We start from the raw sequence: 22,005 nt of genomic DNA on the forward strand, positions 1-22,005 counted from the left end.
CACCAGTGGCTCCCTTTTTTGCTCTTCTGGACTTTATCACTCTCACTCCCTTGTGTTGGAGACCCCTGCACCCCTCCCTAGTTTATAAGCTACTCTGTTCTACAATCTCCACTTGTCCTTGTGAGTTCTTGTTGCTTATCTTCTACCACGGAAAATCCAAACAAACAAGAGTACTTCAGGGTCATCAATTCTGTTGCACTCAAGATTACCTTTCTTGTCTTATTGTCTGTCATTTTCTGCAGCTGTAATTTCTTCTGAATGTGCCTCTTCCTCGTCTTTCATCATCAGTTCCCCAGTTGAAAAGATCGTTCTTAACTTCTGGATCAAATCATCAATGATCCCAGAACCATTACCATGACTGTCCCCTAATTCAAATAAATGCTGCTGCTGGGAACCGAATCCACCCCATGGCTCGCTGTTCTCCGTCTCTATTTCATATACCTCAGGAAGAAGGCTGAGGTGACAGAGAAAGGCAAAAAATATATTAGCCAAGTACCTTGCAGGATTCAGTGTAGATACAGCCAGATAATATAACAAGAATCAATTTTATGCATGTGATCAGAATAGTCTAAATGCAGTTTGTGGATATTTGATTGGGGAGCAATTTTTAAATATTCCAAATGGAAATTAAAGATTTGTGCTCCAAACCAATATTATTTTCATTACTGAAATTTTTATTGAGTACTTGTGGTTAGACTTTGCAAAATCAAACTTAAAAAGAATCCTTCCTACCGGTATCCACATGGGTCCTGTTTTATAAATGGCAAACTTTTTGTTGCTGCTTTGTAAGTTTTTCTTTTGCTCTAAAACTATTACATCTAACCTTTAATATTATAAGTTTTTTTTTGTTTTGGCAGTATTTTATATTTGAATAATATTGTATATTTACTAATAAAATATTAATAAGGACCTCTTTTTTCATAAAAGATATGGAAATGGAAACATGGTTCTGATATGGATCATATTCCATCTGCTATTACCATCAGATCTTTGCTGTTGTCACAAATCAGGAGCATTTAAAATACATACATACACACCCCACAACCAAACTTGCATCCTGAAAACAAAATGCCATTTATTTCACATTGTTTTCTTAAGGATTGTTTCCAGTGGCAGTGTTACTCAAACTGGATTTGTCAACTCACAATACAGTGTTTTCTGTGTCATCATTCTCTGGGTTGGGAGAGGTGATGTTAACACACTTGGGTCTCAGATCTGCAGGGGGATATTTGTTGATGGCACCTGGGGAGAGAGGGCTGGTCAGTCTAGATTTTAAACTTCCGTATTTTGACTACCACCCAATGTGGTTGGATGTGTTTTCGAGAGCAAATTAATTTTGTAAGGAACTCAGCAAAGTAGGCGCCCTCTGGCATTACAATACTCCACTGGCAAAGTCAATGAGATATAGCAACAATTGAGTCAAAAATTCTCACAGTCTGTGCATCACAGGCTTGTGATATAATTCAAGAATATCTCTCAATTCCTTCTATCATCTGTTTCTCTCCCTCTAAGAGGAGACTCTTTCTGGAAAACAGTATTAACTATTGAAATTGTCTACCTTATCTATCTTTAGGTTGAAAGAAGGCACCACTTTTTGCAAGTGATAGGCTTGCTACTAAATATAAACCCAGAGTGTCAAGATTTCTGAGGGTTCTGTGAGCCCTGGGTTTTCTGGGTGCCAGAAAATCTGCATCCCTATGATTCCCCACTAAACTTGCTGGAGCTACAGACAACCATTGATTGTAGTCTCTGCTGCACTCCTAATTCCCAGCACATGCCAGGATTTGCTTGATGCTACAAACTCTTGGGTTTGCTACCACAGTCACGGCAGGAATTACATCCATAGGGCAGAGGCTCGGCAGCATCTCTCAAATGCCCACTGTGAAAAGACACTCTTAACCCCTCTGCCAGGATGTGTTTAAGTCTACTGTCTGAGAGACTCCAGAAGAGATCTGTGCCCATGGATCTTAAGAATTCAAGTCAGAATCACTGTAAATTGACTTACAGTGACAAGATGAAAACAAGGTCCTTGGAGTAGGTGGAGGTTATTATTTACTACAGCGGCGTACCTTGCTAAAGCTTTAACAACTAAAGTATAGTTTAAAGAACAAGGGCACAGCTCTGGGATCAGAATGCATGGAGTTGATCTAGAATTTGGCATCTATTATTAACTGTGACCTTTTGAGCAATTTATTTAATGTCTCTGAACTTTAGTTTTCTCATTTGTAAAAGGGGGCTATTACTTCTTTCCTCTGAGGGCTGTCCTGGGGATTAAATAATACAATCATTAAAACAAAAACCTGGCACATAGTAAACACTCACAGATTAAGACTAAGAAATACTTCACTTTCTGGCAAAGACCTTGGCAGTGCAGCAACAAAGCACAAGGTCACTAAGACCTGGAATTTTCTCTATTGTTTTCTCATTGCCTCCAACTCACACCTTAGACTCCATCAGTCTTGACTGAAGTGAGGATCATGTTTTTAAGTCAATTGATGGATTGTACAGAGACATTAAATCTATTGTAAAGGAAACAGAAGAGAAAAACTTTAATGACTTACGTCTGACTGAATGAACAAATGGCTTGACAAATTTGATGATATAGTTCAAATCTGGCTTGTGGGTTCGGCCAAGCTGGACTAAGTGATGGTCCAGTGGTTGGCTGGCTAATTGTTCTAATTCCTTGTCATTGTGTAGAGGACCAAAGGAAAACACAAATATGGAGTATCCTTGACACTTGGCTCTCAGAGATACATTTCTTAAGACTTCCTTGTCTAAAGGATTGGTTTCACCAGCAGATATAACAAAGATAACTTTGTTTTTCCTCAGGTTGGGGGTTCCTATAAAAACATTGTCAATTGTCCACTGTAGAGCATGGCCAATGAAAACATCTCCATTGAGCTGCTGAAGAGAGTCTTGGAGATGATGTTTCATTTGCTGCATACTGTTATAAGTAACCAAATCAAATTCCAGGTAGACAGGACATTCTTCTGTGTTGGGCATATAGCCTGGAGGAGAGTAGGTCAGGATAGCCACTCTGTCTCCCAAGGTGGAGGTTAGTGGATCTGGGGCCAGGTGAAAGTAATCAAGCACTGAGGATATAAAAGCTTTCACTTCCTTAAACTCATCATTTCCTACTTTTCGAGAAGCATCTATGAGAAAAGCCACATCCATGTAATATTCTTGAAGAGAAGCATCTCTAAGTTCAGAAGTAAGACCTGGTTCTTCTCTTCTGCCACCAGTCTCATGTTCTGCAACAGAATAAGTCAAGTCACTGTTTTGAGTAGAAGGATAAACTTGGAACTCCTAGCCAAGATGGCAGATATATAGAATGGGGTGTTGCTATGCTTAATTTCCATGCTCACGACAGATATCATTAAACTCAGTACTTTTTCCCAGAGGCATTCTCTAAGTATGTCCCTACAGAGTGCATGAAGAGCCACTACCATTTGACAGGTATCATCACATGTGAAGAAACCTATTTGCTACCCCATCTCCAATCTTTGTCAAAGAATTGATTGATCCTCCAGATATTTTCATAAACAAGATGAGAAACATATAACTTTTTATAATATATATTTTTTAGTGAACTTCACACTAAAATTTGGAGTACAGAGATTTCATTATATGTAATGACCCCAAGAGAAAAGTAAATATGTCAAAGTCACATTGATGGCAGAAACATATGTGTCTTTATATACATATTAGAAATATGCACCATAGTGTGATGTCATGAGAGCAAGTATAAATAGTGACTTCAGAATCCAAATTCTGTGTAAGACATGATATGCTCTAAGACCTTTGTACTCGAAGTGCCAGTCCACAAGCAGTTTATTGGCCCACGATAAAATAAGGAGCTTGCATTGTAATGTAAGTCAACTATATTACTAAGCACTCTGATTAATTCATATGATTTTATTTTATTTTGTTAGTAAGACTTCCACAATGAAGGAAACACCGTCTCAATTTACACTCTGATGCTAACGTATCTTGTTGCAGGCCATCACTTCCAGTAGTACAGTTCTAAGTCTAAAGGAAGTTGTTAAGGACGATGGCTGGTTGGTAAGGACACAAAGGAAACACCAGCTCAGAAAAACAGGGAGATGGACAGGTAAACAGGAAGATGTAGTCAATGTTCTTTTTTTTTTTTCTATGAAAGAAGTGTGTTTGTGAACTTAATCAAACAAGAAGTAGATTCATAACTGGCCAAAATTTATTAATCTCCATTTCTGCTGGATCCATTATTAATGCTTTATACCTATTTAATCCTCACAACAACCATCCTCACAAATGAATCAATTAACCTGTATAAATGCCTTAAAAGTTTAATATTGAAATAGAATACAAATAACATCACCATGGGTGATGTCATTGACAGGGAAAATACAATTAGATGACATTGAATGCTCTATGACCTATGCATTCCTGGGGTAAACTTCACATTCTCTTTTTTATCTATTGTAAAATATTTTTCTGATAAATAAAAATTGTATATATTTAAAGGGTTCAATGTGGCATTTCAATATAAATATACTTTCTATAATGCCAGCCACAGTCAAGCTACTATTGTTGGATTTGATTTGTTAAAATTTTACATCTATGTTTGTGAGGCATGCTGGCTTGCAGTTTCCTTTTCATATAATGTCTGACTGGTTTTGGCCTCAAAGAATGAGTTGGGAAGCATTACTGTCTCTTTAATATTCTGGAAGAATTTGTGTAGAGTTGGTATTATTTCTTCCTTAAATGTTTTGTTGAATTCACCAACAAAGTCATCTGGGCCTGGAGTTTTCTTTATGGAAAGTTTTGAGTGACAAATGTGATTTCTTTAATAGGTTTATGAATGAATATAGGTTACTTTTCTTTCCTTGGGTGAGTTTTGGCAAATTGTTCATTGAAAAATTTTGTCTATTTCACCTAAAAAGTCTAATTTGTCTAGAAAGGCAAAAAAAAAAACAAAAACCAAAAAACCTCACCTCGTTATAATATTCCCTGATTATCCTTTTAATTCTGTAAACTATGTCTCCTCTCTCATTCCTGATATTGGTAACTTGTGTTTTCTTTTTTTCCTGGTGAGTTTGAGTATAAGTTTATTAATTCTATTGATCTTCTTGAAGAAACCACTTTTGGCCTTATTTTTATTTTCTCTTTTCTAGTTCATTGAGTTCTTCTTTAAGTTTGTTACTTCCTTTCTTCTCCTTACCTTAGGTTTAACTTGCTCTTCTTTTTCTGATATCTTAAGATGAAAACTGAGGTCACTGCAATGCCTATAAAAATATCCATGACATTTCTAACAGAACTAGAACAAATAATTCTAAAACTCATATGAAACCACAAAAGACCCTGAATAGTCAAAGCAGGAGTTACTGTTATGGTTTAGTGGATTAAGAACCCTACAGAGTTTCCATAAGGATGTGGGTTTGATTCTTGTCCTTGTTCAGTGGGTTAAGGATACAGCATTGCTGCAAGCTGCAGTGTAGATCACGGATATAACTCAGATCCCACATTGCTGTGGCTGTAGTGTAGGCCAGCAGCTGCAGCTTCGATTCAACCCCTAGCCTGGGAACTTCCATATGCCACAGGTGCAGCCATAAAAAGAAAAAAAATAGGCAAAACAATCTCAAGGAAAAAGAATAAAACTGAAAGTATCATACTCCCTGACTTCAGACTATAATATAAAGTTACAGTAACCAAAAAAAACAGACACATACATCAACGAAACAGTATAGAGAGCCCAGAAATAAACCTATGCACCCATCTTTGGTCAACTGATCTATGATAAAGGAAGCAAGAATATACAATGGAGAAAAGATAGTGTCTTCAATAAATGGTGCTGGGAAAATTGGACAGGTACATGTAAAACAATGAAATTAGAACATTTTCTCACACCATACATACAAATAAAATGGATTAAAGATCTAAATGTAAGACCACAAACCATAAAGTCCCTAGAAGAAAACATAGGCAAAACACTCTTTGATATAAATTGTAGCATTAACTTTTTGGATCTGCCTCCTAAGGCAAATGAAACAAAAGCTGAAACAAATTATTGGGACCTAATTAAACTTAAAGGCTTTTGCACAGCAAAGGAAACCATTGACAAAATGAAAAGACAACCTATGGAATGGGAGAAAATATTTGCAGATGATATGATCAATGAGAGGGTTAATGTTTGAAATATATAAACAGCTCATACAACTTAATATCAAAATGACAGCAACCCGATCAAAAAATAGCATAATATCTCAATATACCTTTTCACAAAGAAGACATGCAGATGTCCAACAGGCATGTGAAAAGATGCTCAACATTTCCAATCATCAGATAAAAATCAAAACCACAATGAGATACCACCTCACACCTGTCAGAATGGCCATCATCAAAAAGTCTACAAATAACAAATGTTGATGAGGATGTAGAGAAAGGAGAACCCTCATACACCGTCAGTGGAAATGTGAATTGGTGCAGTCACTGTGGAAAATAGTATGGAGGTTCCTCAAAAAACTAGAAATAGAACTACTAAATAGTCCAGCAGTTCCAGTCCTGTGTCTATAGCCAAAGGAAATAAAACCATTAATTTGAAAAAATACATGTACCCTCAATGTCATCAACTTCTGAATAGATAAAAATGTGATGTGTATGTAAGTATGTATATATGTACACACACACGCATACACACAAATGAAATATTAGTCAGCCATAAAAAACCATGACATTTTACCATTTGCAACAACATGGATGGATCTGGAGGGTATCATGCTTCGTGAAATATGTCAGACAAGACAAATACTATATGTTTTCACTTTTAAGTGGAATCCAAAAAATTTACAAAAAAGATTGCAATGAGACAGGCTCACAGTTACAGAGAACAAACTGGTAGTTACCAGTGAGGAGAGAGAAGTGGGGAAGGGCAATATAGGGATATAAGATTAAGACGTAAAAACCACTATGTATAAAGTAAATAAGTGCAGAGAATACAGCAAATAATTTATAATAAGTTGAAACTATTATAAATGAAATATAATCTATAAAATATTGAATCACTATGTTGTATACTTTGAACTAATGTAATATCATAAATAAACTGTTCTTCATGTAAGATAAAAAAAGAGGAAGGGTTGACTTACCATGTTAGTAAAATATATTTTCATACATTGCCCACACCAAAATATTACCTTTTTTTTTTTACCAGTTTTCTCTCTATAAATGAGCAAAGTCTCAATCCTTTTCCAAAGCATGCAGCAGAAGTATTTTCTAAAGAGGTATATTTCACCTCTAAAATCTCTAAAAATATGTTCTCTACCTACTCACAGGATTAGCATGAGAATCAAAGAAGCTAAATGCTAAACTCTAAAATGCAGTCAAACACTGAAAAATATCCTATAATTATTCTACTTTCAATCTAAATCATCTTATTGGAGAGACCAAATCTTCAAAAACATTTTTCAAGAAAATCTGGCAAAGTATGGATAATATACCTATAGCTCACCAGCTATCTGAAAATATTACCAAGCCAAATTCCCATTTCCAACACATGGAAGAAATTCCTTAGAATGGCAAGAGGGGAAGGGATGGAAGAGGTTGGAAATGAATGAGGGATCCAGTTGGATTTCTAGGGAAGCCTATTTTGGCTGAGACTTAAGCCACAGGGCAAAGTGCACTCTAGTAACCTTCGGGAGAAGCAGAGGTGGAAAGGGAATTTAAGGAAAAGGGAGAATCTAAAGAACCAAGCCAATTGGACTGGAATTGTGGATGCTGTGAAGGAGCCACACTGCCTTTCATGGTATTTGTGGGAAGTCTCAAGTTAAGCATGAGTTATCTTTTTTTAAAAAAAATTATTGACGTGTAGTTGATTTATAATGTGTTAATTTCTGCTACATAGCAAAGTGACTTAAACATTATGCATTCTTTTTTCATATTCTTTTCCATTATGGCTTATCATAGGATATTGAATAGAGTTCCTTGCGCTCTGCAGTAGGACCTTGTTGTTTATTCATTCTGAACATAATACTTTACATCTGCTAATCCCAAACTCCTAATCCATCCCTCCCCATCCCTTCCCCCTTCGCAACCACAAGTCTGCTCTCTATATCTGATGCAAGAGTTGTCTTGTGGTCTGCCTTAGAATTTTCCCAGGTGCCAAAATTAGCCATATGTCTCCATAGGTGAGCCACATGGACAATTGTGGATATTTATGTGTACATTTCTGTCCACATGAACAGGAGCAGATATTTTTCAAGTTAACCTTTTTAAATAAGACTTCCCATGAGGCTGGCAGTGTTTTCTTTTTCCATTTTTCTATCTTATGAGTATTGAATTAAGCATACCAGATGCTTCACATCTTGTGCTCAGCTCCATGCCTATCTTGTCTCATTTAACTCCCATGCAGCACCATGAAGGTGGAGTTATTTTACTGTGTCCATTTTACAGATGAGCAAGCTAAGGCTTGGAGAGGATACATGACTTGTCCAAGAAATGATGCCTGGAAGTAGTAGAGGCAAGATTTGCACCCAGGTCTGTGTAACTCCTCCTGGTCATCAGATATGAGGGTGGACCAGATCCATTAAGGGACACACTAGCCTCCTCACCAAAGGTCCCAGGTCCTAGTTTGAAGAACCAGAGTCCCAGTCATTGTTTCTTTTTGTTTGTTTGTTTGTTTTGTTTGGCTGCACCCAAGGCATATGGAAGTCACAGGCCAGGGATCAAATCTGAGCCGCAGTTTCCACCTACACCACTGCTGAGGCAATTCCGGATCCTTAATCCACTGTGCAGAAACTTCCAGGTCAATGTTAGTCCTTCTGATCGGAGCTCCTAAAGAAAGGTTTCTTCCCAAAATAGGCAGTTATATGAATTAAATAAAATTTGCTATTTTTTTCGCTAGACTTATAGAGCAGTGGTTATGAGTTTGAGCTCTGTCTATGATTTGTTTGCTTTGTGATGCTGAGTCTCTCTCATGCCTCTGTTTCATTATCTAAAAATTTATAATTATAAGTGACAATCTTATAAGGTTTTTAAAAGAATTAAATAAAATTTTCACCATGCCTAGCATATCCTGAGTACTTTATAAATGTAATTTAGAGGAAACAAATAGAAAAGTCTCTGGCACCTGAAAATTCTACCCATGATACTACATTCTATAAACTAGAATTAAAAAAAAAAAAAAAGCAAAGTCAGCTGGCACTAGTGGGACACAATAGTCATGCATACAAGCTCATTCTGTGTGTTTACGCATGCTTAGCTACAGAGGAGTTGTAATAATTTATTCATCTTTCCATTTCACACAGCCAACCCAGGCCTGTCTGGTTAAGTTCCTGGTCAAGCTCTAGGCTGGGGCACAAGAGAATCAGGAGCAAGTGAGTTTCTCTGACTGTATGTTACTGATTTTATGCCAAAGGAATGGAGACACATTTAAACTTCTCTTGTTTTGTTAGATGAGTTCTCTCCCTCGTTTGTCTGAACAAGTAGGAGTCACCGTCTTAAAACAGACTTCATCTTTTTCCCCAAATATAGAATAAATAAATATCTTTCTTGGCCTAGACTTTTCTAGGTAGTACTTGGTTCGCAAGACTTACTTGCCACTGTTCCATCAATTTCACACTCTGAAACAACATTCTACAGAAAGGTACCAGCACACTGAGAAAAGTGATGCATGCTTTAGTAGTTACTTATACCCAGACCATCTGGATCTGACACTTTTAAAAAAATTTTATTGAAATACAGTTGATTTACAATGCTGCATTAGTTTCTGCTACACAGCAAAGTGATTCAGCTTCATATAGATATAGATATAGATATTCTTTTCCAGATTCTTTTCCGTTATAGGTTATTACAAGATATTGAATATAGTTTCCTGTGCTATACAGTAGATCCTTGTTGATCATCTATTTTACATAAAGTACTTTGTATAGGTTAATCCCAAACTCCTAGTTTATCCTTCCCCTGCCTTTTCCCCTTTGGTAACCATAAGTTGGTTTCCTAGTTCCGTGAGTCTATTTCTGTTTTGTAAATAAGTTAATTTGTATCATTTTTTATATTTCACATGTAGTTGACATCATATGATATTTTGTTTTTCTCTGTGTGACTTACTTCACTTAGTATCACAATTTTAGATTCATTCATATTGCTGTAAGTGGCATTATTTCATTCTTTTTAATGACTGAGAAATATTCCATTGTATATATATCACATCTTCTTTACCCATTCCTCTGCTGATGGACATTTAGTTTGCTTCCATTGTAAATAGTGGCACTTTGGTTTTAATGGTGATATTTTGTGCTCTGACTCCTGGATGAGTTTATAAACAGTTTATAAGGCCAATTTATTCTGGCTTTATGTTCTCCAAGTTATAAACAGGAATTTTTAAAAATTAAAGTTTCAAAATAGAATTGTACTACTAAAATAATTTAAAATAACTCTACCAGTGATGAAGTGATTTAATTTATTCTCAAATTTGGCAATTGGATAAATTTCCTCATTTGTAAATGCAGGCAATACTATTGCCAAACAACACAGCCTACATCGTTAGAAGTCAGTGTTTTTGTGGAGATGGGCATGGGTTTGAATATGAGTCTGCCACTTATAACCTGTGTGATGTTGCTTGAGGTTCTTAACCTTTGCATCGGTGTCCTTATCTATAAACTGTAATAGTAATTATAATAATAATGATACATTTTGGGGGTAAAGATGAAATGAAACCATGTATATGAAGTGCTTAGCATGTGAGACAGTGCATGTAATATTTGAGAATTGAACTGCATTAAATAAATAAATGGCCCCAAAAGCATTCTATCTGCACTTTAATTGAACTGAATACTTTCTGACTTGTATTAGGCATTTGTTTGTACACACACAGAGTATACTCTCTCAGGCTATAAGCCCCTTGAAGCCAGAACCTCTGTCTGAATATATTTTTTTTAGGGCCACCCTGTGGCATATGGAGGTTCCCAGGCTAGGGGTCAAATTAGAGCTGTAGCCACTGGTCTACGCCACAGCCCCAGCAATGTCAGATCCGAGCCACGTCTGTGACCTATACCACAGCTCATGGCAACGCAGGATACTTAACCCACTGAGCAAGTCCAAGGGTTGAACTTGCGTCCTCATAGATCCTAGTCAGATTAATTTCCGCTGAGACATGACAGGAACTCCTGAATTTTTTATTTAATCTCTCTAACCCTCACCCCCCAAAATACTAGCATGGCGCTTAATTCAGAACAGGAGCCAAAAATACATTTGCTGAATGAAAGGATATCTGGATATTCATGAGAAAAATCCATGTAAATGCTTATCAGAGTCCTTTTCTATAGGAAGCCCTCAATGACTGCTGCCACTGCCCCCTCCACTGCCACCACCATCACTCAATTTTTACTTCAACTACCCAAGTTTTAGTCCATTGTAAAAGGATCCATGTGGGAAAACTGGCACTAATACTCTAGAATATTGCTTTATTAATTGTGACCAATGATTTCATGAGACCTACAGAAACACCCCCCAGGAAGTCAAACCATTCAGATACCCTCAATTTGCAGCTCACACTAGTTCTTTCACATACAAAATCTTCAAGGAAGACACCTAAACACTAAGGAAGGAAGAAATCTTCAAGGAAGACACCTAAATAAGTATACAATAAATTCCCAAGCAAAAGTAAGTGCCACAACCCCAGTCTACAGTTTAAAATAAACAGGAGATTCAGTTCTCTCTCAAACAGCATACAGAGGGTTGAAATTTTCTAAAGCAATCATGAAACTTGCCATTAATATTCAGATATGATCCCAATTCTATTACTGACCTCTTTAGGATGTAAGTATATGAACTTTAGCTGGAGGACTATTCCAACTGGTGACTCAGAAACCAATTCTGCAGCATTTAATTCCAGTACAGTTTTAAATGTAGCAGAAACTATTATATATTCAAGTTGAACATATAACAGCAAAAATTAGAAGATGATTGTTCAACCAGAGGTAAAAATTAAAATACAAAAATACAAAAAATTAAAATTCATTCATTGAAAGTAACATTAAGAGAACACAGAAAAATCAGTATGAAGCTTGTGGCAATACAAAAAATGTATAACATAGTATGTGAAAAGCAGGATATATAATTGAATGAAGTTATATAAATCTATTCTCCTGCTGAAAAGCCAAAGAATGTATTCCACACCACAAATAGCTCAGTTTGCTAAATTTTTTGATTTGTGAGTTTTTGTATTCAAATTTGACCTGGTATGACAGCACCTTTATATACATATTTTAAACTAGCAGAATCCTAAGGGTGTCATGGGAAACAGTGGACAGGATGTGGATAGAAATCATGAGTCCTTATACTGAATCTTTCAGTTCCATGACTTTAGGGGCATGAAGTGTCTTCTAAAACAGAGTTTCCTCTCACTATAGACGGTCTGACTGGATAATTCTTTACTGTGAGGGCATGTCCTGTGTACACTGTAGGATGTTTTGCAGCATCTTTGACCTCTACACACTAGATGCCAGTAGCACTCTCCAGTTAAGACAACCAAAAATGTCTCTAAATATTGCAATACATCTCTAGGGTCAGGTACAGTGGAATTACCCCCAAGTGAATTTGCAAGAAGTGATCAGTAAATGCTTTTCCCTCTCTATATCTTATAATTGATTCAAAATCAAAGATATTTTGGCTTTTTCAAAAAAGCTGATTGTATGAGGTACCCCCTCACACCAGCCAGAATAGCTATCATTAAAAATGTCTACAAGGAGTTCCCGTCGTGGCGCAGTGGTTAACGAATCCGACTAGGAACCATGAGGTTGCAGGTTCGGTCCCTGCCCTTGCTCAGTGGGTTAACGATCCGGCGTTGCCGTGAGCTGTGGTGTAGGTTGCAGACGCGGCTCGGATCCCGCGTTGCTGTGGCTCTGGCGTAGGCCAGTGGCTACAGCTCCGATTAGACCCCTAGCCTGGGAATCTCCATATGCCGCGGGAGCAGCCCAAAGAAATAGCAAAAAGACAAAAAAAAAAAATGTCTACGAGTAACAAATCCTATTAGAGGGTGTAGAGAAAAGGAACCTTCCTACACTGTTGGTGAGAATGTACATTGGTCCAGTCACTATGGAAAACAGTATAAATGTTCCTCAAAAAACTAAAAATAAAGTTGCCATATGATTCAGCAATCCCACTCCTGGGCATAAATCTGGACAAAACTGTAATTTGAAAAGATACACTCCCCCCCCCAATGTTCATAGCAGCATTATTTACAATAGCCAAGACATGGAAACAAGTTAAAAGTCCATCAATAGAAGAATGGATAAAGAAGATGTGGTACATGTATACAATGGAATACCATTCCGCCATAAAAAAGAATGGAAAATGCCATTTGCAGCAACATGGATGGACCTAGAGATTATCATACTAAGTTAAATAAATCAGAAAGAGAAAGGCAAATGCCATATGATTCATTTATATGTGAAATCTAAAATATGACACAAATGAACTTATTTACAAAAACAGACTCAGACATAGAGAAGAGACTTGTGGTGGCCAAGGGGAGGGAAGCAGGGGGGAAGGATTGGGATTCAGAATTAGTACATGCAAAATATTATATAGAGAATAGATAAACAACAAGGTCCTACTGTAAAGCACAGGGAACTCTATAACTTGCGATAAACCATAATGGAAAGGAATATGAAAAAGAATATGTATATACATATATGTATATATACAACTGAATTATTTCACTGTACAGCAGGAATTAATACAACCTTATAAATCAACTATACTTCAATAAAATAAATTACAAAAAATGCTTTGTTAGATATTAGATGAGTGGATATATTCTCTGTGTTCTTGGATGAGTGAAAGAAAATTATAATACAGTTCACCTGAAACCCTTTGGAAATAGGAGTTCTTATTTCTGTTCTGTGGCACTAGTTATCCAGTTGATTTTAGCTAAAAGCACAGAGAAAATCTGGGACACCAAAGGGTAGCAGGCACAGCAGTTCTTAAATTTCAGCCTGGATCAGAATCACCTGTGTTGCTTGTTAAAACTCAAATGACAGAGTCCCACTCCCAGCTTCTGCTTCAGTAGGTCTGGGATGAGTGCATTTCTAATGAGTTACCAGGTAATGCTGATGCTGCTGGTTTAGGACACACTTTGAGAATCTGCAGTAGCGGATCTCAAAAATAAAGACATACCAAAATCACCTATGGTGGTTTTAAAGCTTATGGCTTTTTCCTAGCCATTCAGACCCCTAAATAGGAAACAGTAGTACTTAGGAGGACTTAGGGATCTGTGCTTGTAAAGTTTGCCAGATGATTCTGAGATAGATCATCCTTGAGTTGCTGCTGTAAGGCATAGGGAGGGCCAGGAAAGGTGATGGAATTAAAGATGAACCTGGAAATTGGAGCAAGGAGGAAGAAGCAGAGGGAGAGCTATAGGGAGAGAGATGGTGGTTGTGTTTCTTATGAAAAAGAGTGACACACGACTCATTGCCAGCCCACCGTACTCTGGAACCTCTAAACATTTATAAATGGTTAAGATTCCTGACTTTCCCAAGTCTCTAAGTTCAAGGGCACAAAAATTAGTCATCAGCCATAAGAATCACATTATAAATGAGTAGTATACATAGCATATGGAGATGCTCATGGAAGTTATCAACCTTTTATTTGTGCAATACATCTGGAACATATCAAAGCTCATCTCTTAGTGACTGAATAAAATATCCAAACCACAATTTACCCTCCACAAGGGTGGAACATTATACAAAAGTTCTCAGCAACTTTTGGCAACCAGGTGAAGATGATTAAAAAAGAATGGAAGGAATAGTACAAAGTCCCTAGACAACACTTATGATCTAAGACTCAGATTTATTTTAAAGGATTAAAAATATGTATTATCCTTATGTCTGAGACACTGTTTCCAGGATATCACAATCTAACATAATCCTCCACAGAACTCCCAATACACTTCAACCCATTGCAAGAGAAAGTGGGTGGGCAAGGGTGACAGAAAATTGATATTTTCCTCTATAGAGCCATGCATAATTATTTCTTCCGCCAAACTGGGCCTTAATCTGGTTACGACTACCTTGATTCTCAGACATTTGAAAAACCAAGTGAAAAGTCTTCCTATTATTACTGGATAACGGCCATTAAAGATAGCTGCTAAGATGATTTTTTTCTTTTAAATATCCAATTAGTTCTTTCTTGAAAAAGCTCACACTTCTAAATTGTTAGACTTCAGAATGTTAATGCCTAACAATACTAACACAAATGACAATTTGGTATTCCAGCACTGCCAAAAGAACCTCTCTTTTTCTTTTTCTTCTTTTAAAACCAAACCATAATAAGTTCCTATGCCTCGAGGGCTGTTGTAATTCCCATATCATTAAACTGAACATCCCAAATTGACTGCATTCATTAAGAACAAATATTTTGTTCTCTTCTGTAAGCTATGTCTACATAACCATTAAAAAATGTTTTAAATAAGAAATACACACACTTTGAATGCCTTAATGGCAAGATACTACATATATCTGGTTTTACTTCATTACCTTTTTAAAAAAAGTCTTGTTTTTAAACTAATGATTGATTGACCTAATTCTAGCTTCTATAAAGGAAAATGTAGCTGTTTTAAAGATAAAATTCAGCGGGAGAGGGAGGGAGTGGGAGGGATTGGGAGCTTGGGGTTATCAGATACAACTTAGAATAGATTTACAAGGAGATCCTGCTGAGTAGCATTGAGAACTATGTCTAGATACTCATATTGCAACAGAACAAAGGGTGGGGAAAAAATGTATACATGTAAGGATAACTTGCTGTACAGTGGGAAAAAAATAAATAATAAAAATAAATAAAGATAAAATTCAAATATGCATATTTCAGAAATGGGGGAAAGATGAGTATTGAACCCAAGGAAAAGAACATTTATTTATCCAAGAAGTTACTAAGAATGAATATTATTCATTCTTATGAATAATTGGCATGAGATTGACCATATTTATTTTAAACTTGCATATTATAACAACACACATGATACTTATGACATAATGCTTTAAATACTGGCATACTGACCAAATGAGCATTTTGAAAGACTCTAGAGGCATGGACGGAATAGCTGAATAGTTTGTTTAGAATGTTACCCTTTTAAATGAAAATAGAGTTGAAATTCTATGTGTCTAATTTGTTTGAAATTATTATATTCTAACAAAAAGCGTTATTTCTTTGCCATTTAAATATATAGGGTAGACAGTGGGGTAGTTTATTTCCAATGGGAAAAAAACTTTAACACCTCACACAATCACAAATTCTGGGTCACTGTCCAGGTCAACTTTTAAAAGTTAGTTTAATCCCTCTGTTATTCTGATAATCTCTATATTGTCTCCTTCTATATCACACTAATCTTCTAAATTGAAGCTTTCAGAGAAATCTTAAGTTTGGTAAGAATACCAGGGACATTTCTTAGAGCTTGTATCATCAATCTCCTTAGTGGTAGCTGTGACCATTTAAACATTCAATTTGGGAATTCCCATTGTAGCTCAGCAGGTTAGAAACCTGACACAGTGTTCATGAGGATGTGGGTTCAATCCTTGGCCTCGCTCAGTGGGTTATGGATCTGGTGTTGACTGACAGGTGCAGCTTGGATCCAGTGCGGCTGTGGCTGTGGTAGGTGGGTGGCTGCAGCTCCAATTCAACCCATAGCCTAGGAACTTCCATATGTTGCATGTTCAGCCTCAAAAAGAAAAAAGAAAAAGAAAAAAAACCCTTCAATTCAAATAAAAACAGTAGTTGTCGCTATCATCTTAGACTAGAAGAAAAGTTTCTTTTTATATCAGCCTTATTAATTTGATTTTCTACTAGTGTTAAAACATGAGGATCTAGCTATTTTAAAATTACCATTATAATTTTTTAATTTCCTTACCAGAAGTGAGACTTGCAATAACTTCAGAATCCTGATATTTTTCATATTTAGTCATTAATTTCTGTGGCACAATCTTTTGACTTGGAGTATAAATCATATGGTCACTTCCACTGTCCTCCATCACAAAAGGTGAATCTTTTGCAGCACTTAATTCCTGGCCTAAGAAGCTGTCTTCTCCTGAAGAAATCTCATGTGCCTCAGAGGTAAATCTAGAATATATAAAAAAAGTTTTAGGTGAATATAAATAACTTTTGGGAATACAAATAAAATATCCCAACAATTTGTTATGGTTACTCAATTGTTTCTTAGAAGAGAAAAATTGGGTGGTAAAAATCTAAATTTATTGCAAATAATTCACTAGATTTGTTATACTATAGGGGAATTCTACTAAACTTATAAAAAAGAACTAATACCTATCCTCCTCAAACCATTCCAAAAAATTAAAGAGGAGGAACAAATTTATTCTACAAGGCCACCATTACCCTGACACCAAAACCAGACAAAGATACTACCAAAAAAGAAAAGATCATATGCCAATATATTAGATGAATAAGAAGCAAAAAATCTCAACAAATATTAGCAAACTGAGTCCAACATTATATAAAAAGATCATACATCATGATTAAGTTGGATTTATTCCAGGGATTCAGGAATGGTTCAATATGTTCAAATCAATCAGTGTACTACACCACATTAGCAAAAGAAAGAGCAAAAATGATAGGACTATCTCAATAGATGCAGAAAAAACACTTGACAAAATCCAATATCCATTCATGATAAAAAAAAAACTCTCATCAAGTGGGTATAGATGTAACATATCTCAACATAATAAAGACCATGTATGACAAATCCAAAGCTAATCTCATATGCAATGGTGAAAAGCTGAAAGGTTTTCCTCTAAATTCAACAATAAGATAAGGATATCCTCTCTCACCACTTCTACTTAAAATAGTTTTGGAAGTTCTAGCCATAGCAATCAGATAAGAAAAATAAATAAAAGGCATCCAAATTGTAAAAGAAGAATTAAAACTGTCTCTATTTGCAGATGACATGATACTTTATATATAAAACCCTAAAGTCTCCACCCAAAAACTATTAGAATCAATAAGTGAATTAAGCAAAATAGCAAGACTCAAGATTAATATACAGAAATCTATTGCTTTTCTATACACTCATAATGAACTATTGAGAGAAAGCAAGAAAAAATTTTGTTCAAAATCATATCAAAAAGAAGAAAATATCATAAGAATAAATTAACCAAGGAAGTAAAAGACCTGTACACTGAAAACAATAAAACAGTGCTAAAATAAATTAAAGATGATACAAAGAAATAGAAAGACATCCTGTGCAATGAGATACTGCTGTGTAACACTGAGAATTATGTCTAGTTACTTATGACGGAGCATGATAATGGGCAAAAAAAAATATGTATACATGTATGTGTAACTGGGTACCCATGCTGTACAGTGGGAAAAAATGTGTTTGGGAAATAACAATAAATAAATAAATAAATAAATAAATAAATAATATCCTGTGCTCTTGAATTGGAAGCATTGATATTGTTAAAAGGGCCACACTACTCAAAGTGATCTACAGATTTAATGCAATCCCTATCAAAATACCCATGACATTTTTCACAGAATTAAAATAAATAATTGAAAAATTCATCTGCAACCACAAAGGATACTGAATATTCAAATAAATCTTGAGAAAAAAGAACAAAGCTGGAAGTATCATGCTCCCTGACTTCAGACTATAATATATAAAGTTACAGTAATCAAAACAGCATAGTAATGGCATAACAGACACATAGACCAATGGGACAGTATAGAGAGCCCAAAAATAAACCCATGCACCCATCTTTGGTCAACTGACCTATGACAAAGGAAGCAAGAATATACAATGGAGAAAAGATAGTGTCTTCAATAAATGGTGCTGGGAAAATTGGACAGGTACATGTAAAACAATGAAATTAGAACCTTTTTTTCACACCATACACACAAATAAAATGGATTAAAGATCTAAATGTAAGACCACAAACCATAAAGTCCCTAGAAGAAAACATAAGCAAAACACTCTTTGACATAAATTGTAGCATTAATTTTTTGATCTGTCTCCTAAGGCAAATGAAACAAAAGCTAAAACGAATTATTGGGACCTAATTAAACTTAAAGGCTTTTGCACAGCAAAGGAAACCATTGACAAAATGAAAAGACAACCAAAGGAATGCGAGATAATATCTGCAAATGACATGACTGATAAGGTGTTAGTATTCAAAATAGATAAGTAGCTCATATAACTCAATATCAAACAAACAACCCAATCAAAAAATTGGAGGAAGATATAAGTAGACATTTCTCTAAAGACATGCAGATGTCCAACAGGCACATGAAAAGATGTTAAACATTGCTAACACCAGAGAAATCAAAACTTAAACCTCACACCTGTCAAAATGGCAATCATCAAAAAGTTAACAAATAACAAATGTTGGAGAGGATGTAGAGAAAAGGAAACACCTGTAGACTGTTGGTGGGAATCTAAATTTCCAATCGCTATGTAAAACATTATGGAAGTTCCTTAAAAAACTAAAAATAGAACTACCAGCAATTCCAATCCCAGGTATACATCTGAAGAAAAGGAAAACACTGATTTGAAAAGATACATGAACTACAATGTTCATAGCAGCACTATTTATAGCCAAGACATGGAAGCAATGCAAGTGCCCATCAATATATGATTGGCTTCAAAAGATGTGGTGTGTATATATGTATGTATGTGTATATATATATGTGTGTGTGTGTGTGTGTGTGTGTGTGTGTGTGTATGAAACATTATTCAGCCATCAAAAAAATGAAATTTTACCATTTGTAGCAACATGGATGGACCTAGAGGATATTATGCAGTAAGTCAGAGAGAGAAAGACCAGTACTGTATGATATCACTTATATGTGGAATCTGAAAAATAATACAAATGAATATATATAGCAAAACAGAAACAGACTCACAGATACAGAGAACAAACTGGGTTACCAGAGGGGAGAATACATGGGGGATGGGCAGGTTAGGAGTATGGGATTAAGAGATACAAATTACTATGTCTAAAATAGAAAAGCAATAAGGATATTTTGTACAGCACAGGGAAATACAGCCATTATCTTATAATAAGTTTTAATTGACTATGTTAAAATACTGAATCACTGTGCTGTACCTCTGAAATATATAACGTTGTAAATCAACTATACTTCAATTTTTTAAAAACATACACTGACATATATTTTTTAAATTCCCTTATCCTTTATGCGCCCATCTGCTTTTAGCTTATGAAATACTACTTTGGAATAAATCAAAAGTGGTTTGCCACAGAGTTTTAGATAAATGATATGAAACACAATCATTGGTTATTTGGGACAATCAAATAATGTGTCTCAGATTGATATCAATCTCCAAAGAAAAATATAGAAAATAGATATTTAATTTACCATCATCTACTCTGAAAAGAAAAAGACTATATAAAACATATCTCATGACATCATGCCTCCTAATATGGTGTCTATATTTATATTCTTTGGAAAAAGAGGTCGCTATTGAGAGTACTGAATTTCTATTTAGATAATGATGGAGAACATATTCAAAATAAGTTTATTCTTATTCTATTAATGCACTTTTATGCATTTTCAATGTCCATGTTTACATTTGCATTGATACTGGTGTTTGGCACACAGTGGTACTACTTTGTTGAAAATTAAAGAAAAAAGGAAAGAAAGTCAGACATTATCATTATGTCAATAATACATTTATGGGAGTTCCTGCTATGGCACAGTGGAAACGAATCTGACTAGTATCCATGAGGATGTGGGTTCGATTCCTGGCCCCACTCAATGGGTCAGGGATCCAGCATTGCTGTGAGCTGTGGTGTAGGTTGCAGACGCGGCTTGGATCCCATGTTGCCATGGTTGTGGTGTAGGCAGGCAGCTGTAGCTTTGACCCCTAGCCTGGGAACCTCCATATGCCATGGGTGTGGTCCTAAAAAGCAAATAATAATAATAATATATTTACACCAAGCAAAAGCCAAATGATATGATAATATAAAGGGGAATGATCATTCTGCAGTAGCACAGGTAAGGACAAGTGCTAGGGAATCAAGCACTCAGGCAACTGAGCAAGCAAGCTGAGATAACCTGCAGAGATATCTCTGAAGGATGCATCATATTTTACATATTTTCCAATATGTACCATATTAAAAACATTTTATTTGAAGTATAGTTGATTTATAATGTTGTGTTAGTTTCAAGTGTACAGCAAAGTGATTCAGTTATACACATTTATTTCCAGGTTCTTTTCCATTACAGGGTTTTATAAGATATTTAGTCCTCTGTGCTATACAGTACTTCCTTGTTTGTTTCTTTTATACATAGTAGTGTGTTTATGTTAATCCCAAACTCATAATTTATCCCTCCCCTCCTTTCATCTTTAGTAACCATAAGTTTGTTTTCTATGTTAGTGAGTCTTTTTCTGTATTGTAAATAAGTTCATTTCTATCACTTTTTTTAGATTCCACATATAACTGATATCATATGATATTTGTCTTTCTCTGTCTGGCTTACTTCATTTCGTATGATAATCTCTAGGTCTGCCCATGTTGCTGCAAATGGCATTATTTCACTCTTTTCTATAGCTAGGTATTATTTGATTATGTATATATATATATATATATATATATATATATATATGGCACATATTCTTTATCCATTTATCTGTAGATGGACATTTAGGTTGTTTCCATGTCTTGGCTATGATTTTTTTTGTTTTTAGTTTTTAGGAATTCTGTCAAAGCAGAATCATTGATTACACTAAATGAGTGTTTTAAATTTGTGTCTTATTGAGTTTCCTTGAATTTAATATACAAATTTGTTTGGGTTTTATAGTTGCCTAAGAACTATAAGCATATGGTATTTGCAGCTAGATTTATGTTTATACATGTAACATATTTAAATGCAGTTCTGTAAGAATGAATTTTTCTTTAAATAAGATTATTGCTTATTCAATGTTGGGAAACACTGCCTCACAGGACATTAGTGCCATGTTGTCCTTCAGAAGGTGTGGGCTTCTTCCTTGTTGTACTACTA

General features: G+C 35.5%; 1 protein-coding gene across 1 annotated transcript in view; it reads right to left on the reverse strand.

Annotated features, from left to right (window-relative positions):
- COL6A5 (collagen type VI alpha 5 chain) overlaps positions 1-22,005 on the reverse strand; it is an 84,183-nt gene that overhangs the window by 15,909 nt on the left and 46,269 nt on the right. Inside the window, exons 30-33 of the mRNA XM_047768394.1 lie at positions 16,880-17,088; positions 2,562-3,251; positions 1,146-1,242; positions 210-454 (exon numbers count right to left, since the gene is read on the reverse strand). Coding sequence (XP_047624350.1) covers positions 220-454; positions 1,146-1,242; positions 2,562-3,251; positions 16,880-17,088 — 1,231 coding nt within the window. The 3' untranslated portion in view covers positions 210-219. The remainder of the gene's footprint in view (positions 1-209; positions 455-1,145; positions 1,243-2,561; positions 3,252-16,879; positions 17,089-22,005) is intronic.

This window comes from Phacochoerus africanus, chromosome 1 (assembly GCF_016906955.1).
Source record: "Phacochoerus africanus isolate WHEZ1 chromosome 1, ROS_Pafr_v1, whole genome shotgun sequence".
In the NCBI taxonomy this organism is placed as follows: domain Eukaryota; kingdom Metazoa; phylum Chordata; class Mammalia; order Artiodactyla; family Suidae; genus Phacochoerus; species Phacochoerus africanus.